The 26,839-nt window shown below is 47.6% G+C and overlaps 1 protein-coding gene and 1 long non-coding RNA gene across 3 annotated transcripts in view; one reads left to right on the top strand and one right to left on the bottom strand.

Moving 5' to 3' along the window:
* The window catches only part of Scn11a (sodium channel, voltage-gated, type XI, alpha), a 71,694-nt gene extending 63,818 nt beyond the window's left edge, over positions 1–7,876 (top strand). The window contains exons 25-27 of one of the 2 annotated variants that reach the window (NM_011887.3): positions 1,695–1,799; positions 2,962–3,232; positions 6,362–7,876. In NM_011887.3, coding sequence (NP_036017.3) covers positions 1,695–1,799; positions 2,962–3,232; positions 6,362–7,389 — 1,404 coding nt within the window. In that variant the 3' untranslated portion in view covers positions 7,390–7,876. The remainder of the gene's footprint in view (positions 1–1,694; positions 1,800–2,961; positions 3,233–6,361) is intronic. The other variant, XM_017313362.2, reaches the window with a different exon arrangement.
* On the bottom strand, positions 7,188–17,423 carry Gm33701. Its single transcript, XR_379995.1, has 3 exons — positions 17,204–17,423; positions 15,316–15,374; positions 7,188–7,259 (listed from the first exon to the last, which is right to left on the bottom strand). It is a non-coding gene; the product is annotated as a predicted gene, 33701 (long non-coding RNA).
* Positions 17,424–26,839: the final 9,416 nt, after the last annotated feature.

Raw genomic sequence — 26,839 nt, 5'->3', positions numbered from 1 at the left:
TTTTGAGGCAGGCTGGCCTGGAACTCACTGTGTCAAGCTGGCACCAAACACATAACAGTGCTTCGCCTCAGCTCCCAAGTGCCAGGATTACATATATGAGCTACCTATCATGTCTGACTTTGTTTTTTCTAAGTTAGTGCACAAAATGATACGTTTCATTTTGGCATTTTTGGGGTGTGCCTCCCTGTATGTGGTGGGCATTGAAGGCTCCCTTCTCTCTAGCTCTGTTAATCTGGGCTTTTCTCATAGAGAGAGACTAATGGTGACTAAGAGGTTTTCAGTCTTGCTTATCTTTTCAAAGAACAAAGACCTAGTTTCTTAAATTCTTTGCCTTGTTCTCTTTCTATTTTGTTGATTTTTGCCATGATCCACTTTGTCTCTTTCCCTCTACTGGTTTGTTCTTGTTTTTCTAAGTCTTTTGGGCAGACACATCAATAAGTTCTTTACCTGAGATCACCAATTTTTTAAATATACGATTCACAACTATGTTTAATTTTCCTGAAGGATTTATTAATTTGTATTTTAAAAATCTGTTTCTTTCTATTACAGTTTTGGGTCCAAATGAGGGTCCAAATAAAATAAGTCCCTCCTATTTGACAGCATTTTTGTACTTGGAACAACAGGATGTCCCAGGCTTAGGTTGATGAATGCTGAGGTTTTCAAACCACATTCTGGTAGACGCCTGTTGTCGTTTCTAGGTCTTTGCAGAGAGAGAGCTACTTCAAGTCCAAAGCTACAAGGAAGCGCACTTGTAGAAATGGGCATCTAATGGCGCTTCCTCTCCCTTCTGATATAACAGATTAAAATTTCCACAGGGGCTGGAGGGGAGGCTCAGAGTTAAGAGCCCACACAGCTCTTACAGAGGACTTAGGGTGGATGCCCAGCACCTGGGTTGAACAGCTCATAACTGCCTTTATAAACTCCAGCTTCAGGGTGCTAGATGCTCTCTTCTGTCTTCTGTAGGTAACTACAGTCACATGAACATACCCACACCCAAACACACATACACATTATTGAAAACAAAATAAATATTTGAAATATCCTCAGCTAACTCATTGTCTTCACAGCAAACACATGCATTACAGTCTCAAGAGTACTTTACTGCTAGTGACAATTGTGTTTCTTATTGGATTTAACTGCCAAGGGACACTTTCCTTTTGAAAAAGATGTTATTGTGGTGGTAGAGGGGGAGGTGTGTGTGGGGTGCACGCATGAGTGCAGTACCTGAAGAGGCCAGAAGAGGGCATGAGATTCCCAGGAACTGGAGTTATTATATATGTTGGACGTGGTGCTAGGATCCAAGCTTGGGTCCTCTGGAAGAGCCATTCATTGTTAACCACTGAACCATCCTTCCAGCCTCCAGCAGTGGCATTGGGGCTAACTTACTGTTTTGTTATATAGCCTGACGTGTATTTAGTATTTACAACGATTCTGTATGATGTTCATTAAAATGTGTGATCTGTGTGTTCTAAGAAGTGAGCCATAACTGAATGACATGACCTCATTCCTCCTTTATCCCTTATCTTATCATCAATTTTCCTTCTGGTTCCAGAGTCCAGATTCTTTCAAGTTCCTTTGGAAGAGGAACTATTGATAAAAGTGACATGTAACTTTAAAATTGTTACTGAAAATTCAGGACTTTATTGGCAAAGATGGCTAGCAGAAGCTAATTGATTGTCGGTATCTCCATGCACTTAGGTGGCCAAGACATTTTTATGACAGAAGAACAGAAGAAATATTACAATGCAATGAAAAAGTTAGGAACCAAGAAGCCTCAAAAGCCCATCCCAAGGCCCCTGGTGAGAACAACTGACTCTAAGCACACATGCAGGATGCATGATCTGAGGGTGCAGGGTTCTAAAAAGCCTCCTGTTAATGCTTAAAGGAAGTATTTTTTTTATTGTTTAAAAAGTACTTGTGTATGTGTATCTTTGTGTATGTGTATGTTTAGGTGAGTGCAGTGCTTTCAGTGGCCAGAAGAGGGCATCAGATCCCTCAGAGCAGTCATTCGTGAGCCATCTGACCCAGATGCTTAGGAAATGAACTGAGGTCCTCTGCAAGAGCAGTATGCAGTCTTAATCATTAAGCCATCTCTCCAGACCCCAGGATGTTTAATATCATAATAAATACATATATGTTTTCTTAGAACTTAAAAAAACAAGATGCACCCAAGTTCTTAGGAAAATTAGACATGTATGTTCATTATTGAGAGTCTGACTGATACATTTAATTTTCTCCTAACACAGAGTCTCATTAGGTGACTCTGGTAGCCTGGAGCTCACTGTGTAGACCAGGCTACCTTGAACTTATATAGATACCTACATGTTTGGATTAAAGACATGCGTCATTACACCCAACAAAAATAAATATTAAAATATTTAAAACTTAAAAAAAAAGAGCCAATGCTCAACTTCATGCCCAGTGATACTATGAAACAGCCAGTTCTCCATCTTTAATAATTGCTGGACTGAGATGTTGTTTTTCTAGCCTATTCCAACTAGAATTAAACACTGACATTAAAGAATTGTGTGAATACAGAGTTTTGCTCACATTCCGAGTATTCTGAACTGGTGAATAGAGCCTTGGAGGTGTCTGTTCCATTTTGCCCAGGATAAGTGGACGCTCTCTGCATCCATCTCTTGGGTAAATGCAGATACAGACATCAAGGGCCATCTTTATATTGTTGAGACATACATGAGCCATTTTATCTCAGCCTCACTGACTGTTCATCACATCAAAATTCTGTTGCTACTGGGGCTATTTTTGATTTATGTTTTAAAGTAGAATGAAAACTCAAGCCCAAGCACATAAAACAGTTACCCAGCCACAATGGGAAGCGATGAGAATTTCTTGTCCTTTGAAGGGGTCTTGCATATATTTCAACGAATTGCCTTCATTGTAAGAGAAAACAAATTTTGTCATCTTAACGACATAATTTTCTCCTTTCTTTTTCCTCCTCAGAACAAATGTCAAGCCTTCGTGTTCGATTTGGTCACAAGCCAGGTCTTTGACGTCATCATTCTGGGTCTTATTGTCACAAACATGATTATCATGATGGCTGAATCTGAAGGCCAGCCCAACGAAGTGAAGAAAATCTTTGATATTCTCAACATAGTCTTCGTGGTCATCTTTACCGTAGAGTGTCTCATCAAAGTCTTTGCTTTGAGGCAACACTACTTCACCAATGGCTGGAACTTATTTGATTGTGTGGTCGTGGTTCTTTCCATCATTAGTAAGTAAACCCAGTAGCCAGGACCATCCAGGAGAGACAGAAGTAAACTCTAAAGATAATCATTCGGAAGTGTGTCGAGTGTGTCCAGCTTCTCCAAAGCAACAGATTAGGTTTAATGTAGTATCTGGACAAACCAGGTGGTGGCAGGGGCTAAGGAGGGCTGCTCTGTTGGGAAGTTGCTACAAGACTTGCTTGCTCAATGGAGAGAGACAAAGTATCCTCATTAACAGTTGTTGCAGTGTTTCCTGACATCTCAGGTGGCCTCATGGGAATTCCACCTCTCCCCTACCACTGTGAGCCCTTGGTGCCTGGGTTCAAAACTCACAAGGGCAGCTGTTGGACCAGGGTCCATTGCCAGGGCTCCCTTGTTTCCCACTCGGCTGTCAAGACTGCCTCACATGAGAAGCAGCACCTACTCCTTATCCTGATTCCCATGTTTACTTGGACGAGGTATGGGCTGCATGTGTCTCAGCTGCTCTGACACCACTCGACAGCAAGTCTCTCTGTATCTAGTGGGTTTCTCATAGCCACAGTCCTGCCGCATCAAGCATGAGCACATGGGAGAATGACTCTTGTCATTAGCAAACACTTACTCCTTCTATTCTTTTGTGTTCTCTCTCTCTCTCTCTCTCTCTCTCTCTCTCGGAAAATTTTAATTTTTTTAAAATTATGAGTAAGGGTGACCAAGGAGACCAGGGCCAAACTTCTAGAGCTGGAATTCCAGGCCCCAACCTGATGTGGGTGCTGGTGACCGAACTCAAGGGCACTGCAATGGAAGCTCATGCTCTCCATCCCTGAGCCATCTCTCTCTCTCTGTCTCTCTCTGTCTCTCTGTCTCTCTGTCTCTCTGTCTCTCTGTCTCTCTGTCTCTCCCTCCCTCCCTCCCTCCCTCCCTTCCTTCCTTTCTTTCATTTTTTTAAAGTATTATACTTCTTCATGGCTAAGCCTTAGAGTTTATTTGGGTCCTTGAAATTTGATAGTAACTAACCCATTATTTTGACTTTTTTCCTGTCTTTCTCTTTTTCTAAGGAGGAATGTTAAGATGGGGCATCACTGTAGTGCAGATTGATCTGGAATTTATCATACAGCCTAGGCTTGCCTCAAGCTCATTTAAACTTCCTACTTCAGCCTCCTGAGTGCTGGGATTATAGGTTGTGTGCTGTCACATCTGACTTCATCTTTCACACAGTGCAGGAGGGTCCAAGAGTCTTTCTCGTAGCTCAGAAAGCAATGAAGACAAGGAGAACAGAATTTTACAAATGGAGGCTTCATCTCATCTCAGAAAGGCTATATTACAGGTTTAGAACTGAGTGGCTTCTCTTGATATTAAGTAATGCAGATTGTGTAGGGAGTCTGCTTGGGTTCTAAGCTGTGAGGTTTATGTAGATTAAATAGGCTCATATGTTGGCAGCAAAATAGACTTATGATCCTTATTAATTAGTTCTGATCCCAGGTTCTGGTAAAATTGATGTCAATAGAGGTTAGAGAATGGTAGACAGATGAGTTGGGGACCTCCCTGCGCCAAAGGGAGCACCATGATCCTTTACTCCCATAAGTGAAGAGGGTCATCAATCCATCCAGGATGTGCTGGGCATTGTCTGGCTTCTAGAACTGTCTCTGGGATCCTCCTAACAGCTCCCAGGTGATGGAAATCACACATGCTACTAGAAACTTTGCTCCAATGCAGGACAAAATCTTTGCAAGAAGCCAAATGCTGTTCACTAATGTACAGAGTTCCATGTACCATGTGCCCACACCCAGCACCTGGGCCACACCCAGCACCTGGGCCATACCCAGCACCTGGGCCACACCCAGCACCAGGGCCACACCCAGCACCTGGGCCATACCCAGCACCTGGGCCACACCCAGCACCTGGCCTCCACACTTGCCCCAAACTCCTTCTTGAGCTTTTACAGTGATGCGCAATGAGTGTGAGCAGGAGCCCTGGAGTTAGCCCTCTAACTGAAGAGTAAGCTTACTTCATTTAGTTGAATACCAAATCATGTGGTTCACCAAACAAAAACAAAAACAAAACAAACAAACAAACAAAAAACAAACCTAAAAACTGCACTCAGAAAAAAGACAGATTCACACAGGCCCGATCAGTCCAGGACGGATTTACAGCTAACCCCAAAGGGCTGGTATTGCTGAGTGAGCACCACCCTTGCTAGGATCGCTTGCCCAGTTAGCGATATGTCTTTTATACAGTCAGAGGATGAGGTGGAGCGAGCGAGTTCTCTGTAGTCATCAGGAGACTGGCAAAAGCATTTTCACTGCCGTGGTCCCTAATGACCTCAGAGCAAGGGGAAGACCATGTCTACACAAGGCAAGCATGTTCCAGCCATTCTCTAATATTTGGGCCAAAATGTAAATGCCTTAACTCCTCATAGCACTTGCCTGCTGGGCAAGCAATGAGAAAACAGGGCGGCATTTTAGGTCCAAATATTCATCAGTTTGCGCAAAGCTCTGAGACACCATTTCTGAGGTGTCCACAGCAGGGGACATGTGTGAGCTTCCTGAGACCCCAGGGATCCTCAGGGTGAGCAGAATATCAAACAGGGATCAGTGGGCATCTCTGGAGGAGAGGAAAGTCTCAGGGCTGCCACCTCCCTCCAGCTCCACACAGCACAGTCTGTCTGTCCTCACCGTAGAGGGCTCTGTCAGAACTCCAGGTGAATACATACCCATCCCTTCTAATAAACTTGAGTCTCTCAGATTCTTGATGTCCACTCAAGGCTTGAGCCGGATTTGAGGAGAAATTCTCCATGAACCCTGGAAGAGCCCCCACCTGCATTCAGTAAATAGGAACAAATCCTGGCAGGTGTTACCGCGTGGGTAGCTAAAAGGGAAATGCAGCCGGTGATAGATAACCCTTTATAAACTGCCATATTTTCCTTCCTTGCCTTCAATGGCATATGCATCCCAGCTGCCATCAAAAGTCCCATCTAAAATTGCATGGCCCTTAGAGATTATTTTTCAAATTGAAACCACAAGTGGACATTTCTTAGTTTTACATATAATTGACAAAGTGTGTGTAACATGTCGGCCCCCTCAGGATTCTGAGGTGGGAGGCTGGCTGGGTTGGAAGCTGCAGTGCATGTTGGGAACTCACTGGTTCTCCCTCTCTAGGTACCTTGGTTTCTGGCTTGGAGAACAGCAACGTCTTCCCGCCCACACTCTTCAGGATTGTCCGCTTGGCTCGGATCGGTCGAATCCTCAGACTGGTCCGGGCGGCTCGAGGAATCAGGACACTCCTTTTCGCGTTGATGATGTCTCTCCCCTCTCTCTTCAACATCGGTCTGCTTCTCTTTCTGGTGATGTTCATTTATGCCATCTTTGGGATGAACTGGTTTTCCAAAGTGAAGAGAGGCTCTGGGATTGATGACATCTTCAACTTTGACACTTTCTCGGGCAGCATGCTCTGCCTCTTCCAGATAACCACTTCAGCCGGCTGGGATGCTCTCCTCAACCCCATGCTGGAATCAAAAGCCTCTTGCAATTCCTCCTCCCAAGAGAGCTGTCAGCAGCCGCAGATAGCCATAGTCTACTTCGTCAGCTACATCATCATCTCCTTTCTCATTGTGGTTAACATGTACATAGCTGTGATTCTAGAGAACTTCAACACAGCCACAGAGGAGAGCGAGGACCCCCTGGGCGAAGACGACTTTGAGATCTTCTATGAGATCTGGGAGAAGTTTGACCCCGAAGCAACACAGTTCATCCAGTACTCATCCCTCTCTGACTTCGCCGACGCCCTGCCCGAGCCGTTGCGTGTGGCCAAGCCCAACAGGTTTCAGTTTCTCATGATGGACTTGCCCATGGTGATGGGTGATCGCCTCCATTGCATGGATGTTCTCTTTGCTTTCACCACCAGGGTCCTCGGGAACTCCAGCGGCTTGGATACCATGAAAGCCATGATGGAGGAGAAGTTCATGGAGGCCAATCCTTTCAAGAAGTTGTACGAGCCCATTGTCACCACCACAAAGAGGAAGGAGGAGGAGGAATGTGCCGCTGTCATCCAGAGGGCCTACCGGAGACACATGGAGAAGATGATCAAGCTGAAGCTGAAAGGCAGGTCAAGTTCATCGCTCCAGGTGTTTTGCAATGGAGACTTGTCTAGCTTGGATGTGCCCAAGATCAAGGTTCATTGTGACTGAAACCCCCACCTGCACGCCTACCTCACAGCCTCACAGCTCAGCCCCCAGCCTCTGGCGAACAAGCGGCGGACTCACCGAACAGGCCGTTCAACTTGTTTTTTTGGGTGAAAGAGGTGATAGGTTGGTGTCCATTTTTAAATGATTCTTGGAAAGATTGAACGTCGGAACATGTTAGAAAGGACTGCCAAGGACATCCACAGTAACGGAAGGCCTGAAGGACAGTTCAAATTATGTAAAGAAACGAGAAGGAAAGGTCACATGTCTGTTCAGTTTTAAGTATGTGACCTGCCACATGTAGCTCCTTTGCATGTTAAGTGAGAAGTCAAAACCCTGCCATAAGTAAATAGCTTTGTTGCAGGTGTTTCTACCAGTGCTGCGGATTTGGGTGTATGGCTCAAACCTGAAAGCATGACTCTGACTTGTCAGCACCCCAACTTTCAGAAGCTCTGATCTCTGTCCTAGGTGTTTGACAAATAAATACATAAAAGAAATCTCTAGTTTCCATTTCATTGAGACAGGGGTGGGGTGGGGGTGGGGTGGGGCAGGGAGCAGGGCAGAAGATGTCCTCTTGCTTGGTGGTTGTGTGAGCTCTTGGTTGGTGCTTGTGTGTGTGGCAGTTTGATGTAGCCAGGAGCCAGTCATTTGTCAGGAAGGTGGTTAGCAGTTGGCTCTTTGGGAGGAGGAGGCCTTGTGTCACAGATTTCTGTGACGTGAATGTCCCCACTATAATGGGTTCCAACCTACAAACACAGAAATTATTTAAGGACGAGATGGGAAGAAATAGGTATATTCAATGTTCCAGAGCCAGCCTGGTCTGGCTCCAGACGCCATTTCCCGGATCCAGCAAGAAGTCTGCTTGACTCTGGGTAAAGCACCCGGAGAGTTAGAGCAGGGCTGGGGATGGCTTGGTTGGCAACGTGGCTGGGTAATATCAGAACGTGGAACTCACATCTGGGCAGCAGCCCACCGGCAATCCCAGCTCCCCAGAGAGACTGGGTGTGCTGGCTCATTTTTATAGCTGACTTGATGCGCCTAACGTTACTTTGGAAAAGGGAACTTTGGTTGAAGAATTGTCTCCCTCGGATTGCTCTGTAGCCGCATCTGTGAAGGACTGTCTGGATCATGATTGACGTGGGAGGGCCCAGCCCACTGTGGGCGGCACCATTCCTAGGAAGGAGGGCCTGGGTGTATAAAAAGCTAGTCAAGCATGAGCCAGAAGAAAGTAAGCCAACAGATAGCACTCCTCCGATGTCTCTGATTCCACCCCTACCTCCAGGTTCCTGCCTTCACCCCCTTCAGTCATGGATTGCTACCTGGAAGTATAAGCTGAAATAAACCCTTTCCTCCCCGAGTTGTTTTGGTTACGGCATTTATCACAGTGAGAGACACAGAGTAACCCCTGGTACTTTCATAGGAAGAGGCAGGAGGTGCTTGTGGGACCAGGGACCTTTTGAGATGAGCCATGAAGAGTTCCATGCAGGACTGTAAAGATCTTGAGGGAGCTGCCAGTTTAAAAGTCACAGTGAATTCTCTCCGTCCAGTGTGGGTGGTAACAGATGGGGCAGGCTAAATAACTCCTGCCCTTATAGATCCTTGTGTAGAAGTTATTCTGGGGGGGACCTTATAGATCTCCTTAATCAAAAGTAATTTTTTCCTACAATATATTCTGGCTACACGTTGCCCTTTCTTATCTTCTCCCAGATTCTCATAACCTTCTCACTCATTCAAACCCTCTGTCTGTCTGTCTGTCTGTCTGTCTCTCTCTCAAACAGGCAAATAAAAAAGAAGACAAAAAATGAAAATGAAATATACAAGGAAACAGGTAAATGCACATGTGCAGGTGCACGCACATGCCACACACATATGTACACATGTGCCACACACACATATGCACGCACATGCCACACACATATGTACACATGTGCCACACAGACACACACATGCACGCACATGCCACACACATATGTACACATGTGCCACACACACATATGCACGCACATGCCACACACATATGTACACATGTGCCACACACACATATGCACGCACATGCCACACACATATGTGCACATGTGCCACACACACATATGCACGCACATGCCACACACATATGCACACACATGCCACACACATATGCACACATGTGCCACACATGCACACACACTTGTCACACACACATACATACATGGGCACACACACAAAACTCATAAAAACACAAAATTGGAAAAGATATTATACAAATAAAAGATCAGTAAGATGAAAAGAATGCCTGAACAAAGCAATATAATTTTTTAGAAAAATCTACAAAATACCGTTGAGTTTGTTTTGTGTTGGCCATCTACTGATGGGCATATGTATTAGTTCAATTTATATACCGAGTGAGAGTCTATTGGAAAACCCCAACTCTTTCTTCAGTCCCCCTTACGTGTCTATCCACCCCTACACTGGCCTGAATGGGTTTTTAGAGCCACCTCTGGAGCCAAGCACCAGCTCCAGCCTGAGGTTGAACTACACATATTTCCTTCACTAGATGGCAGCAAACACCCAACTCGATCTTTCTAAGTGCCCCACATTGATAGGGGAACCTGGTACTTCCACAGCCAGAAGGCTGAGGGAGGAGACCCAGGTAGGAAAGGGAGAATTACTCAAGCCTTGAAGAGAGCTGGAAGCTAATCCTCCCCGGGGATGGCGCCCTCAGGGCAAGCACCAGGATAGCAGAGGGGCCTTAGGAGGGGACTGCTGGGTGGAGAGATGGCTCAGCCAGTCAAGTGTTCACTTTGTAAGCATAAGGACGAGAGTTCAACCCCCACAATCCTGGTGAAAAAGCCGGGATAGTGTCATGTGCTTGTGATCCCAGGGCTGAGAAATCAGATGTAGTCCAGAAGAATAAAACGATGCTCTGAGTGCCTTCCTCTGGGGTGGGGACACACTGAATGTCCCAATCAATCGCTGTACAGACATGGAAGCCTCCTGCCATGTGTCATCTGTGTCTTTTCTTCCAGATAAATCTGGCTTTTCTTAGTCCACAGTCACATCCTGAGGACAGACCTGGCACATTTTGTGTAACAGTTGCTAACCAGTGGCCCTTGGCCTTTAGAGCATCTAATTAGGAAGAGAGTCACACAAGTGTTTGCACGGCGATAAAACAGTACAATGTAACAAATGCAGAAACCGGGCTCAGCTCTGCTCTCAGGATGTTGGCTGGGGAGGATTTCGCTGGAGAGCGACAACTGGGTGAGCTTGATGGACAGGGAGGGTTTTGACAAGACGGGTGGCTTGGCAGAGTTTGCAGTGGAGGAGACAGCCCCCAGCAGTGCCATGGAAGCTAGGGTTGATAAAGCAGTTTGAATCACCCAAGCGACTGCACGTGGGATGCAGAGAAGAGCAGAGCAGAGGCAGCAGCAGGACCTCAGGAGGGAGCGTCTGATTGGAGGGATGGCTCCAATCAGTCAGTAGCCTCTTCATGTTGCAAGCCTGAGGATGTTAAGGCCCCAGAGCCTATGAGAAAAGGCCAGGTATGGTGTGACTTGCTTTGGATCCCAGAGCTGGGGAAGTAGATACTGGACACCTGGCTTCACTTGCCAGCCAGCCTGCTTGGCAAGTTCTAGGCCAGTGAGAGATTCTGTCTTAAAACACAAGGTGGACCTGAGTTGACATCTGACCTCTACATTCATGTGCACCCATACAGGTGTTCCACACATACACATCTGTACACAAGAATGCACACACACACACACACACACACACACACACACACACACACACACACACAACTATTCATGAAGAGACTCAAATACCCAGTTATATACTGAGTTATACCCAGTTGGTAATGGGGAGGCATTAAAGATGTTCAAATGGTGCAGAGAAAAGATCTGGATGGGATGGGCAGAGAGGAGGAAAAAACACTTGTGACAATGACCCTGGTGGAAAAGAAAGGTTGAGCCAGGGAGGGCACAGAGACAACGTAGTGTGTCTGTGATGCTGGGACCAGCTGGCTGCCTTAGAAGAAGAGTCTAGGAGGCCCTTAGCCCTGGGACTGGTAGCAAGACAAATGGCAGTAGAAATCTCCCAGGGTGGGTGGAGCTGGAGAGGTGGTTCAGAGCCTGCACATATACACATACTGGGGATGGCCACACCTGCCTGTAATCCCAGCACAGGGGCAGAAACAGGAGAGTCACCAGGGCTTGCTGGCCACTGGCCTGGCTCCATGATTAGGGAGAGACACTGTAGAAAGGGAAGGCAGCCAGGAATGATGGAGCAGGACACTTTGTCTCTCCTCTGATCTCTGGCACACACTCATGTGAATGCTCAATGGCATGCACGTACACTTCACACACACACACACACACACACACACACACACACACACACACACACACTAATTAACTATCATCTAAAGGGGAAAAAAAAACCCAAACACGTTACCAAGGCAATGAGGCGATGGTGATGGTTTTTCCCCATTTCTTTTGTTTTCATGATTAGAGCGGAAGAAACCCCCTAGCTGAATCAGTTTGGTTCAAGATCCCAGGTCCTAGGTGTCTATCTGCAGCCAGGTGCAGGAATATAGTGTCAGGTATGGGCAGGAGTTCGCTGCACAGGGGTCTGAAACCCCAAGAGCAGCTGACATCATGGCAGAGAACACAGTCAGACCCAGAAAGCAGGGGACGTGACCTGGAGAGGTAGCACGCATCTTAGGGTGTAGGCTGGCTGCTGAAAGTTAACAGCACAAACTGTTGTGTGAGCATCCCAACCCCATGCTCCCACCCCTCCCGCCAAGCACCAAGAGCCATGCCCGCCCATCTGTGTGGTTTATGGGGCACGGATAAGCACTCGTCTTATAAATAGCCAGGCTCAGGAGCCAGCTATGCCAGAAACAGCCCTGGAATGTCAGCTTCAAGCACCCCAGGTCTTAGGAAAAGTTCAAGTCCCATACACTCTCCCTCTTGATGGAAGAGGAGGAGAGAGAGAGTGCTCAGGTAGCCTGTTGCCTGGCAACCATGATAGAACCTCTGGGGTCATTCAGTGGGCAATCCTGTCCCTCACACACAAGGAGTAATCAAAGCAGCTTCGAGGAGGGAGAGCTAACATTTACTGAGAGCGTGTTCCGGGCCAGGTCATCACGCCATCCCCGACACCTTGGATGGGTTTTCACCAAAGCTCTGTTAGATAGAAATTGTCTTTAGCCTTTCTCAGCTAGAAGAAGAAACTGAGGCTCATTCCAGGCCACATAGCCTGGTCAGTTAACGAAGGCTGGGGACTGAACCTAGGGCTCGTGCTCCTTAGGCAAGAGCACCATCCGCTGAGTTACAGCTATATCCCTGGGCAATAGAATGCTGTTGCTATAAACTCAGTTCTGCCAGTCAGACAGTGGTGGCACCAAGAAGCATGCATCATTGTGAGTATTGATTTAGCCTCCCTTCATCTTTCCCCATCAACCCCCCAGTTCTAGTCACCCTGGACAAGCCGCTGGGCCAGCACAGCATCAAGTCCCGTCTTGTCTTTCCGTATGCTAAGCATTTCACAGTCACTTACGGAGCCCAGTTACTTGAGTGCCTCATGCTCCATTTACTCATGAACCATCATCACACATCCAGACAGTTTTCCACCAGACATTAGTAGTTTGAAGTAGAGGACTAGATCCAGAGAGAAGGCTCAGCAGTTAGGAGTGTGTACTGCTCTTGTAGAGGACCTGAGTGTGGGTCCCAGCATGCATGTTGGGCAGCTCGCAAGCACCTGAAACGTCAGCTCCAGAGAGCATAACACCTTCTTTGTGGCTTTCTTCTGCCCTGAACTCATGTGTGTCTATCCACACAGAGACACACATACATACACAAAATAAAATGAATCTTTAAAAATAAATAAATACACAAATGGCTCAAGAGTAGTTGGATATACCTATACCGAAATGTGCTAGGTTGGCCAGGACACTTCTGTCAATTGGAGGGATGGAGCAGGAGGATTGCCAAATTCAAGGCCAATCTGGGCTACACATAGGCCTCATTTCCAGGTGAACCCTAGACAGTAATGTGAGTACAGTTAGCAAAACATATGTGGGGGGCTGGAGAGATGGCTCAGCAGTTAAGAGCACTGGCTGGTCTTCCAGAAAGCCTGAATTCAATTCCCAGCAACCACATGGTGCCTCACAACCATCTGTAAGATGTATACAATACCCTCTTCTGGCGTGTCCGAAGATAGTTACAGTATACTCGTGTACACAATTAAATAAATCTTAAAAAAAAATCTGTGGAAAACCAGAAAAGCTTAATTATCTTAAATTGGCAAAAAGTTTTAAAGATGTAACACACAAATCCCTAATTAATGAGGGAAAATCAATAAATTGGACTTCATCTAAATGGGAAGGAAGGATAAGAGAAGAAAATGAAGGGGGGAAGGGGGAAGAAGCAAGGGAAGGGAATATAATAGGGAAGAGAAAGAGGAATAAAATTTGACCCAATGGTTGTTTCTCAGAATGGTGAGTGACTGAAACTGCCCACAGCACTGGGGTTGAGGCTGGAAAGTGGTTCAGCCATATGGAAACCAGCTTCCTTATTTCTCATAAAGTTAAATGTACACTGACCAAGGATGGCCTGGAACCATTCCACTGGACAGTTCCTAATAGAAATGAGAGCATATGCCCACAAAGATCTGTACTCCAGATAGAAACAGCTTAGTTTTAAACCATGAAAACCTGAGAACAGCATCCATCACAGAGGAAAGGGTAAAAACATTGTGGTATGCCCATTCAACAAGCAAGACAATGGACCAACAAGATTGTGGTATGCCCATTCAACAAGCAAGACAATGGACCAACACAAGTGGCCTCAAGACATTTATAGAAAGTGACTGAGATAAAAAAACAAGATGGTCTTACATTATTTTGGAAAATATAAACCAAGCTAGAATGAGCAACCTAGTCATGATCTGAGGAGGGGCAAGGGTGAAGAGAGGGACAAAAGTGATCTCTAAGGAAACTTTCAGGGCTGTGTATAATCCCCGTCTTGACTGTGTTACCAGCTTCACAAATAAAGAGACAAATTTCTAGTTTGTCAGGTTGCAACTTTGTGTTTGCTTCCCGATAGGGTGTCACTATGGCCTGAGTTCATACGCCCCTGCCTCCTGAGAGCTGGATTACTAATGTGTACTACCATACTCAGCTTCAGATGTACTGTTTAAATATGTGGAGTCTATCTTCAAGGAGTGTGCATGTATGTGTGCATGCATCCATTCGGCCTAGACTGGCTGGCCAGCAGACCTTTTGGACCCATCCTCCACTGCTCCAGCTCTGGGCTTACAGGCAGTCACTGCCTGTGATGGTTGGTATATCCTTGGACCAGGGAGTGGCACCATCTGAAGGTATGGCCTTGTTGGAATAGGTGTGACCTGGTTGGAATGGGTGTGTCACTGTGGGTGTGAGTATAAGATCCTCACCCTAGTTGCCTGGAAGTCAGTCTTCCACTAGCAACCTTTGGATGAAGATGTAGAACTCTCAGCTCTGCCTGCACCATGCCTGCCTGGATACTGCCATGCTCCCACCTTGATGATAATGGACTGAACCCCTGAATCTGTAAGCCAGCCCCAATTAAATGTTTTTTTTTTTAAGACTTAACATTGGTCATGGTGTCTGTTCACAGCAGTAAAACCCTAACTAAGACACTGCCATACCTAGCTTAAGGAGCCTATTCTGAAAATCCAGCTCTCAATGGTCATCTCCCCAGGCCTCTGGATCTCTTATTTCATTGAAATCTGAAGGAAAAGTTGGCTGCTGTTCCAGGGATGGCTGCTAAGCCTTCATGCCTTCCAACTGCCTGAAAAACACAGCAAGGAAGGATGCCTGAGGGAGTGGAGAGGTTTTTCATGTCTGGGGGCATTGCTATTTGCGAATAAGGATGGCCCTGTTAAGGAACTCTGGATCTTAGAGAACAGACTTACCTTTTCTGGCTCCTCATCACGCAGATTCAGGATTCTGGTACCCAGAGATGGATCGTGACCTAAAGCCATGGATATGGGAACAGATTGAGGATGAGTGGGCTGAGGGGAGGAATGGACTCAGGGGCAGAGATGGAGACCTCCGTCTTTTCTCTCTGCGTCTCTCATGACAGACAGCACACCATGCTGCTCAAGAGCTGCTGGGTATGTAGCGCCTGGATCCACCCAGAATTGGAGAGAAAACATGGCCACTGAGTACTCTGTATCCTTCCCATGGCCTCTCCAGGGACCTCGCCCTCCCTCCTTCCTTCCCTCCCAGAAGAGGCCTCCATCAGTAGCTGCTGTAGGCTTTCTGCACCCAAGAGGAACCCTAAGGGGTAGAGGCACTTTCCCTCTCCCCAAAGACCATGTGAGCTCATTCTGATAAAAGTTTAATGCCTGAGAGTCAATTACACTTAAGGATGCTCATCAGGGCTCTGAGCTCGTCTCTGAGCCACCGGGGCCTGCAGTGAGCCTCTCTCCCTGACTTCTGCTAAGAAAACGTCCCTGCTTTCTGCAAGAGGCAGGGCAGGTAGATCGCTTTCTTCCCATCAATTTGCTGTGAAACCTTGAACAAGAGATCATCCCCTCTCTGGGCCTGGTTTGACATTTGTAAAGATGGAAGCATTGATTGTGGTTGATATTCTTGGGCTTCATCTATTCATCTTCACGGTCTCTGTCTCTGGACACACCAAGTTAGAGGTCTGTGAGGGGAATGTAGAAGGCAGGAGCATCATGGACCACTGGGTCTGAAGAGACGTTCTGGGAGGACTCCAGCCATTGGAGAATAAGCCTGCTCTAACCAGCAGGGAAAGGATTATGCAAAAATTAGCACAAGTGACAGAGATGTGGCCTTTTTTTTTTCCAGGGTTATATCTGACTTCACCTCAAAGAACAGATCTCTCTTTAGCAGCTTCAGGGGTGCCACACTAGCCTGATGAGTAGCTCAGGCAGGCCCCAGGAATGGCTTCCTGTCCACAATGTTGGTGGTTTCTGTCCTGCATCTCTTCTTAGCAGTTCTCTGGAGTTTTCTACCCCCTCCTGTTCTCTTCTTGAGGCAACTCTGCACTCAGTTTCTAGAAGCTTCGATGGGTAACACCATTCATTCTATAGTGATCCTGGGTTGTGGAACAAGATCTGTCTGAGGACATGGGTAAGTACCCCACCATAGGCCACTGGGACCCTACAAAGTATGCCAGACCCCGAAACAAAGTAGCCAAGCCAGCATGCAGAGCTGAATTCTGTCTCCTGAAGCCATATAAATGCCAAGTGAGTGTGATGGCCTCCCAGCAATGCCAGCCTCAGAAGATGGGGACTGAATTACCAGAGTAAACTAGATACCCAGACTAGCTGCACTGACAAGCCATGGGTTTGATTGAGAGACCCTGCCTGAATGAATAAGGTTGAAGAGCCATGAAGGATGGCACCTGACATTAACCTTTGACCTGCACTTCACAGGCACACATGTGCACAGGCACACACATGTGCAGACACACACATGAACAGAAATACACATGTGTAGACATAAACAAGCACAGGCACACACATGAACAGGCACACATAAGCATAGGCACACACATGAACAGAAATACACATGTGTAGGCACACAAAAGCACAGGCACACACATGAACAGAAATACACATGTGTAGGCACACAAAAGCACAGGCACACACATGAACAGGCACACATGTGCAGGGACACACATGAGGCACACACATGCACAGGCACACACATGCACAGACACACATAAACAAAGGCACACGCATGCACAGGCACACACACACATGAAGCTGGGGTAGGGAGCATGCTGGCCTACAGGTAACACACATCTGAGTCAGGTGAAAGAAGAACCTGCTTCATGGGCGCTGGTCACAGAAAGGCTCCTAGGGTTCTAGAGACGGTCCTTGAAGCTGGCAGAAAGGAGACAGAAGGCTGATGAGGGTGTGGCCAGGTGAGCCTTCTGTTGTGGGATCCCAAGGTCTGTTGAGCACCCATGTATCAGGAGAGAACATTTAGGGGTGCTGTCCAGAGTCCTCCAACCACACACATCCTCATCTCAGACCCACCCTCTGTCCCTCTATCTGTGTCTGTGGAGAGAGCCCTGCTCAGGTCCTATCAACTTGCTCATCTCGCTTGCTGCCTGATTTCTGGTTGGGTCTAGGCAACGGGAGGCCCAGCAGGAAACCGCTGTGGTTTGGTGCTTCCTCGCTGCCTCTTCCTGTGCTGACTGCATCAGTGTTCCTGTGTTCAGTGTTCAGTGGCAGCCATGCTCCTCCAATGCAGCAGAAATGGGGCTCTCTGGCCAGCTCTGGTTAGCTGGCCTAGACTACTTGGCCAGTTCCAGACCAATCTCAAAAAATGAATGAATGAATGAATGAATGAATGAATGAATGAAAAAGAAAAAAAGACAGCGCAACACCCAAGGTTTTTGTTTTGTTGGACTCTGTAGTTACATGCATGCACACCTGCTCATTCACACACATGACTACACGTATGTGCAACAAGCACAGAAAGACTATGGCTTCTGTCTTGGGAGCCTTCTGACTTACCTTCTCTTGGCTCAGGTCACCAGGCTATGAACAGCTCTACAGAGAGAGCCCCAAGCCTAAACACAGAAGTGTCTAATCTTGAACAGCAAGGAATGGCAGCTTGCCAATGAATCCTTGAATAACTGTAGAAAGACCTGCAGCCATGGGGAAGTCTTGAGATGCTTGTATGATGGTCCCCTCTGCAATCAGCCTGACTTCATTCTTGGGAGATACACTGAGCCATGGCCACGTGACCCAGTCATTCTTAGATCCTCATCTTTTAGAAGCTGTGAGCAGTCATAAGCCTTTATTGTTTTCAGCTGCCAAGTACTGGGTACTTCATTACATGGCCATAGATGACTAACACAGCTCCATGGATACCTGTGTAGTCAAATTTTGTTTTGCGAAACACCCGAGGAGGATTCTGCTTGCTGATACAGCTCAAGGCTGCAGCCTTCGTGGAAGGGACACTGCTGGGTCATTTAGCTTCTGCTTCTCTGATGGAAAGAATTGGTACGGACAGCTCAAGGGAGCAAGGCATTATCTGGGCTCACAGTTCCAAGAAGATTCAGGCCATGGCTGCTGGGACGTGTGGTGGGGACAGCTGTTTTCCTGCAAGCAAGAGGGAGAGAGGAAGATGAGAACCTGGGGCTGGTATCACCTTCAAGGGCACCCCTGGTGGTCCACCTCTACCATCTAGGCCCCCACCTGCCCAAGTTTCTGGAACCTCTCAAAATAATACCACTAGCGGGGATCCAAACACTCAACATGCAAGCCGTGAGGGATGCTGAAGCCACCAGCCATTATGCTTTCTTAGTGCCTGGATGACAGCTGTGCTGCTGTGTCTGATCCGAGTCTCTTCTCACTCATCCCTGAAATACCCAGGTTTGGAAAGAGCCACAGCCTCACACACACAGGCGGCAGCCCCAGGACTGGGGAGGAAATAAGTAGAGGAAGAGGAAAGAGAGACTGCCTACTGAGATTCATGCTGGGCTGGGGAGGCGCTCAGTCTGTAGAGTGTTTGCTGTGGGAGAGTAAGGACCAGGCCTTGAGCTTGATGTCAAGAACTCATGTTAAAACAACAACAACGCCAGGCAGTGGTGGCATATGCCTTTAATCCCAGCACTTGGGAGGCAGAGGCAGGCAGATTTCTGAGTTCGAGGCCAGCATGGTCTACAGAGTGAGTTCTAGGACAGCCAGGGATACACAGAGAACTCCCCCCCCCCAAAAAAAAAACCCACCACCACCAACAACAACAACAACTAACAAGCAAGCTGGAGTGGTGGCATGGACTTCCGATTTCAGTGCTGGGTAGGCAGAGACATGTGGGTCAGTGATCAGTCAGCTGAGCCTACTTGGAGGGCTCCAGGCCAAAGAGAGAGACTGTTTAAAAACTGAGGTAGATGGTGTCTGGGGAACAACATCTACAGTTGATCTCTAGCCTTCATATACAACCACACACACACACACACACACACACACACACACACATACACATACACACACATGTGCACACATATGTACAACTCAGGCCTGAGTTAGTTCATAAGAGGTCAGGGAGGAAGTTGTCTTTGCAGGGTCTGCTCGGCAACAAACTCACTTAACCCATCACATGGAACCTACACAGGAGCCTAAGAGAACTTCATGAGGGTAACAAGTTGTCCCCAGAGCAGTGACCGTGTTTTTGACTGACTATAACATGCAAGAGGTTTTCTTTGGGCACTGTGATGGTTGAAGTCGGTCAGTTACTAACTTGACAGGATCTACACTCACGGAGAGGACAAGTCTCTGGGTACATCTGTGAGGGATTAACTCTTCAAATCTTATTTATTAATTTTATATGTATGTGTGCATGTCTGTGTACCATGTGCATGCTGGAGCCTATGGAGGCCAGAAGAGGGCTTGGATCCCTCAGAGCGAGAGTTATAAATGGCTATGAACCATCATGTAGGTGCTGGGAACTGAACCCAGGTCCTCTGCAAGAGCAGTAACTTGTCAGCCATCTCTCCAGCCCCTGTGATGGATTATCTTGATTAGGTTAATTAAGTTGGGGAATCTTACTTCAATTGTGACGGGCACCATCTCCTGGGCTGGGTTCCTGGATTTAAATACACAGGAGAAAGGTAAACACCAGCACTGATGGCTCTCTGCATCCTGACTACGGGTGTCATGTGACCCACTGCCTCCTCAAGCTCTGGCTGCCAGGGATTTCCCGTGATGTTACATTGGATGTCAAACTGGAGCCAAAATAACTCCCCACCATCAGCTATTTTGTCTCAGGAGCTCATCAATAACAGAGGCACCAAATCCTGCCTGGTGGAAAAGATGTGTCCCCTTCTTGTAGGCAGGGACACATTCCTCCCTGCCTTTGGCTGAGGCCAGCAGCCAGGCATTACTATGCAGGGGGCCCTTTTGTGAGTCGGAGTGGCCTCGGGAGTACCCTCTGTGACTCATTTCCTGTTATTTCCTCCAAGAAGTCCTGCCATTCTTTAGAGCAAAATCTGACATTTTTGCAGGACTAACTTCTAAGATCTTTTGGTCAAGAAGTTGGTGGGGGAGAAGAGATCCTTTCTTCTATATTTACAAAGCTATTAATTGGTTTCTTTTTAAAATTAGACTCTATAATGGGCTCACTTGGAGCAGGAACACAGCTTTATTTAGCCCCAAGAATCAAATGGTTTTAAAGGTCTAATCTTCCATAGCAGGAAGGCCAGAAAAATTGCTACTAGGGCTTCTAGTGTCAGAGCCTGGGCCCTGGTGGCCTAACAAGCCAGCCTCAGTCACCATTCTCAACAGGCTGATTAAAGATACAAGTCATAACAGCTGTCTCATATGAGGCTATGCCAGTGCCTGGCAAATACAGAAGAGGATGCTCACAGTCATCTATAAGATGGAACACAGGGCCCCCAATGGAGAAGCTAGAGAAAGCACCCAAGGAGCTGAAGGGGTCTGCAGCCCTATAGGTGGAACAACAATATGAACTAACCAGTACCCCCAGAGCTTGTGTCTCTAGCTGCATAAGTAGCAGAAGATGGCCTAGTCAGCTGTCACTGGGAAGAGAGGCCCCTTGGTATTGCAAACTTTATATGCCCCAGTACAGGGGAACGCCAGGACCAAGAAGCAGGAGTGGGTGGGTAGGGGAGCAGGGCAGAGGGAGGGTATAGGGAGCTTTCGGGATAGCATTTGAAATGTATATAAAGAAAATATCTAATTAAAAAAAACAATAAATAAATAAATAAAATTGTCCTATCTGGAATAAAAAAAAAGATACACGTCATAGAGAGAGGCAGAGTCGTTCAATGTTCTACAATGGGAAAAACAATCAACAAATAAAGAGGTCTGGTGACCTCCAACTCCATCTTTGGGTTCTTGATATGAGGGAGGTTTAGGTTTCAATAGTAAGAAGGGGTTGGAGAGATGGCTCAGCAGTTAAGAGCACGGGCTGCTCTTCCAGAGGCCCCTGGTTCAGTTCCCAGCACCCACACGATGTCTCACAAGTGTCTGTGAGTTCTGGAGGATCTGATACCCACTTCTAGTCCCCATGGTACCTCACGCACAGAGTGCCCATATGTACATGCACACAGTAAACATGTGCACACAATGCTCATATGTACATGCACAGAGTGCTCCTATGTACAAGCAAGCAAAACATAGGATAAGTAAGTAAACAGAAGGCAAGAGGTGTGCATCTCTAGGCAGTCCTGGTCGTGGTGCAGGCCCAGCCATCACACACATCAATGTCCTGGCCCCAGCCATTCTTGGATGACTCGTTGTTAGAAGTATATGAAGTCTCTTCCTGGGGCTTCCCTCTGTGGCTGGCGCCTGGCTCCAGCCTTTTCCTTCCCTCTTGCCTGGGGAGCTTCCGGTTCCTTGGAGACCTCAGTATTCTGATGGCCCAGGGGAGGGGTGTAGCTTCTCTGTAGATTATCTTCCTTCCTGCCAGGATGGTTAGGGAAGGCAGGCTCTGTGGGGAGGTGCACCTCAGAGTACCTATCTGACCTGGGGAGGGGAGAGGATGCAGGACAGTGGTCCAGGGCCATTCCCAGAGCCCAGCTGCTCTCCTGTTTCTGTCTCCGTGTATCTAGCTAGCAACAGGGACATGCCAGGTGTGGAACTCAAAGACCTGGCACAGACAGCCGTGTTATCAGCCCAATGGCTTGCCCTTCTTACAGCTCCCCAGTCCACAAACCTGCCAACTACTGAGGCACAAAGGAGAATCATTCGACCTCACTTGAGTTCCAAGGATCTGGAAAGCACTCTCTATATCACTGCGCAAATGCCTGGGAATAGCTGCTGTGTGAGTTTCACCTTTCTCCTACCTAATCCCCAGCTCCCAGAGCACAGGGTGCAGGGTACAGCACATCTTCAGTGCCTGACTTCAGTCAGGGTGGGGTCTTGGGCTCCACATTTCTCAAGGCAGTGCTGGTACTGACACTTCAGGCCCCAAACACGCTTGAGGAGCCCAGAGCGTGGAGTATGCCCTTCAAACTGCACTGGGGAGCCTGAGCCCAGAGGAAGATGCCTTCCCCAGGACACTGCAGGGAGGGCTCGGGAGGCAGCTTAGGAGCTGTTATCTGCCTTGTGCGGCTAGTCCCATAGCCCTCAGGCTTCTCTGCACGCATGACTCTCCCAGGAGCTTTTGAAAATGCAGCCTCAGTCTGATGCCTTACAGCTGTGGTGGCAGAGGTGGCCTTGCACCAGCTCTCTGAGACTCCAGCTGCCCAACAGTGCAAGGACCCCATGGGGTGAGCAAGATCCCCAGAGAATGATAGTGTTGTGGCTCAGACCCCGGACTCTTCCAAACATAGGTCGGCGTTTAGTAACATTGCAACAGTGTTATAGGGGTAGAACAAGGACAGTGGTGGTACACACCCTTAATCCCAGCACTTGGTCCCCTACCTCCCCCCAGGCAATCTGATCACTGTGAGTTCAAGGCCAGCCTGGTCTACAGAGCAAGTTCTCAGTTCTCAGACAGCCAGGCCTGTTACACAGAGAGACCCTGCCTTGAAGAAAACAACAACAACAACAACAACAACAACAACAACAAGTGGAACATGAGAGAGACAGAGACACAGAGATACAAAGGCATGATTGTTTGTATTCCTGCGTGTGTGTGTGTGTGTGTACAGCCATTAAATAAGTGTTGACATTTATGGTAAAAGACAAGACTTTTTTAAAAATGCATGTCTGTGTGTGCAGGTAAAAGGTCAAGGGTTCAGACTCAGATCTTGGTCCTCAGGAGCTGTCTGTCACTGGCTTGGAATTAACCAGGTAGGTTCACCTGTCTTGCTGGTGAGCTCCAGCGATCTGTCTCTGTCTTCCTACAGCTGGGATCATGGCTCAAGGCTCACACCATGTCTGACAGCTTTAGTGTGTGCTGGGGACTCAAACTCACTCAAGGCTGGTACCCTATTGACTGGCCATCTCCAGACCCAAGGTGTGGCCCTTTTGAGAGGTGACACTACACTGTGATCCACCTTCATGGCTAGGGTTAGGTATCTTAATGTCAATATTTCTAATCGGGTATGCCCAGTCCTCTTGTCTTTCTCTGCTCTGTGCCTTGTAAAAGTAAAAGCCTCCACAGGGGTCCACATCCAACCTTGGACTTCCAGCCTGAGGAATGGTGAGGAAAAAGGTTTTTAGTCTTTGACCTTGCCCTGCCTCAAGTATTCTGTGACAGCAACACCATCCAACAAATAAGATAAGCATAATTAACACAGGCTTGGCGACCTGGGAACAGAAAGCCCAGGGCACTGCCAAGCCAAAGGCCTTCATTGTCCCGTCCCACCCTGGCTTTACTTGGAAGACTGATGTGGGAGAAAGGCCTTAAAGCGGAGACAGCAGCCAAGTTAGTCTCTGTAAAATGCTCTGAAGAACAAGCACAGACACCTGTAAGCAGGAATCAGGCTCTGCAGTCTCTCCTCTCCTGTTTGTTTGGTTTTTGTCAACTTGGCTCTTGCTAGAGTTATCTGAGAAGACAGAACCACAACTGAGACGATACCTCCATTGGGCAAGGCTGGAGGCAAGTCTGTGGAACAGTTTCTTTATTTTTTCCCCTTCTTTTAAAAATGTATTCTCCCATACAACACATCCCTACCACAGCTTCCCCCCCTACCCCCCCCAGCTCCTCCCCTCCTCCAAATCCACTGCCCCTCCTCTATTCCCCTTCAGAAAAGACTAGTGATTAATGTTTGAGGGTCTAGCACAATGTGGGCAGTGCCATCCCTGGGCTGGTGGTCCTGGGTGCTATAAAGAATCAGATTGAGCGAGCCAGTTAGCAGCACCCGCTCATGATCTCTGCTTTAGTTCCTGCCTCCAGAATCCTGCCCTGACTTTACTGGACGACAGACTGTGGCCTGGAGCTGTAAAGCTGAAGTCAAGCTTTCCTCCCAAATTGCTTTTGGTCTTTTTTTTTCCCCCCACAGTAGTACAATCCCTAACTGAGACGGTTTCCTTCCTGTACGCCTTAGAAGACATCGGGCTGGAGAGAGGGGTCAGTGGCAAAGTGTCTGACTCATGAGCAGGAGATCTTGGCTTCAGCCTCCAGAATCTATGTCACACGAGACAGGGTGACGTGTGTTTGCAATCTCAGCGCTTCTGTGGTGAGATGGGGACAGGGGAACCCCTGGAAGCTTGTGAACGAAGCACAGAAGTCAACAATGAAGAAGAACCCCATCTCAAATGAGGAAGACAAGGGCTGACACTTGGGTTCGCTCTCGGATCTCTACATGTGGGTCATGGAATTCCCATGTGCCTGCACACACAGCTGTGCACTTATACACACACACACTCATATACTCACACACATGTACCACACACTCACACACATATACACACTCATATACTCATACACACATGTACCACACACACACACACACACACACACCTGATTTTATTGGAGGCATTGAAGCAACCTGATTTTACAAACTGTGATTTTTCTATTCTGCCCTGAGTTTAGACTTTTATGTGGCAAGCTCCAGCCATAAAGTATAAATGGACATCACTATATCACTATATCAGGTTCTGTGGAAAAGTCTTTTAAAAGAATAAGCAATGGCCAAGCAAGATTGCACTTGCCACAAAGCCAGAGGACTTGAGTTCAATCCCAGGACCCACACAGTGGAAGGAGAAAATCAACTTCTGCAAAGTGTTCTTTGACCTCCGTCTCATCCTGCGGCATGCATCCTCTGATAAAGAAAGAAACACAGTTTAAACATTAAAATGAGATAAATTCATCAGTCTGTGCATTTTAAAATCCTGCTCTCTTCATCTCTCTTTCTTGCTACCTGGAATACAGATGTGAGAGTCAGGCTTCAGTGGAACGGAAGGTAAGATCGGCAGAACGAGGGAATGCGCATAAGACCTGATAGCAGTACACATGATTTGCATGGTTATCAGGGGCCGCCTGCATCTGTACATCAGAGGAAGGGACACCTGAGTGTTTGTTAGCCTCTCGGCTTCACCCTCAAGTGGTTGTGGGTTCTTAACCGACACACAGCATACCACAAACCCTGAAGGGGATCCAAAATCTCCTTTTGCATAATTCTATTCCCAGAATGAAATAACAAAGCTGGATTTTAAAAGACCAGAAATGGACAGATTTGGTTGGATTGAGCTTGAAGCAGTAGTGCTGGTCTGTGGGTGCTCAGCGTCTCCAGGGCGTGGCACTCTCTGGGGAGACATGGAGGCAGACAGTGCTCAGCCTTGGCCCCACTCCTCATTTCTCTAAGGCTCTAATCATATAAAAGCGAAGGTGATAATGATAGCGATCCATGAGGTAGCCAAGCGTCATAAGCAAATAGCCATTGGTATTGAACATCATGAGGATGTATCAATAGTTAGTGCACTTTGTGCACTTTTGCCTAACTTTGAAGGGTTGGAACAGGGTACAAAGAAGACAGAAGAACAGCTCTGGTCCTCTCGGAGCTCCTGGACTCGGTCCTGGAAGAATGGCTCCATGCCTTGATTGTCAAGAGGTCAGGAGATGCTGCAGAACAGCCTGGGCTGCAACTTCAGGGGGAGCCATGAGTTAGGTACCTGAGAAGATCCCCAAAGAGGTTCCCATGGAACATGGATCAGAGGTTCTCAGTGCACAGGCCTCCTCAGCATCTCACCCGGCCCTCTTCTGGACAAAGTACACCACTGTTTCTGCTTAAGATGCAATAGAAAGCCCGGCATGAGGGTGTGGGGTTGGGAGATGGTGGCAGGGGGCTCAGAAATTCCAGGCCAATCTCCCCTACATAGAGAGTTTGAGGCCAATCTCAAACTCACCTGAGAGTCCATCACAAACAGACAGACAAGCAAATAGATGCAAGACAGAGAACTGAGTGTATCTGGGGCTGCGGTGGGAACTCAGAAAGCCCAGGTGAAGCTGGGGCCTGTGGGCTGTCCCTGTCACTACCTTCATACGATCTGATTAGAAAACACTGCCGACTGACTCTCTGTAGCTCCTGCTGAGGTTGCTTGGGTTCAGTCCAGGACGTAGCTCCCAGGGGAAGAACTAGCTTCAGTGAGCTTGTCATCCTAATCTTCCTGAAAGTGACTCCTGCTGCCTGACACCCATGGCCACCTCTCCCGCCACCAGCCCCGGTCAGGGCCTGAGAAGTAAGATGCACTTTAGGGCCTATAGTCAGACAATTTCCTTCCAGTGGCTCCTTCTGGTCTCATTTGGGGAGCTGTGGTCAACAGGGCCAAGCAGAGTGGCTCCTGGTTGGGTGTCAGCAGCTTCTCTGGGGAAGCTCCTGGCTGATTCCGGAGCTCGCACAGGGCATTCCTCCAGGGGATTCTGGGAGACTTCCTTACTTGTGCTGTTCGGTTTTCTACCACCGTGTTATAATGTTATAAAGCACCGAGGACACACCTGCTGGGATTTCCAGACTCTGGTGTCTCAGAACAAAGAATCCAACCTCACACATGTGGACAGTGTTAGAAGTAGGGACAACTTACTATGAAGAGAAGT

This window comes from Mus musculus, chromosome 9 (assembly GCF_000001635.26).
Source record: "Mus musculus strain C57BL/6J chromosome 9, GRCm38.p6 C57BL/6J".
Taxonomy (NCBI): Eukaryota; Metazoa; Chordata; class Mammalia; order Rodentia; family Muridae; genus Mus; species Mus musculus.
Note: the sequence above shows the minus strand (reverse complement) of the source record. Positions and strands in the feature narration are given on the sequence as shown.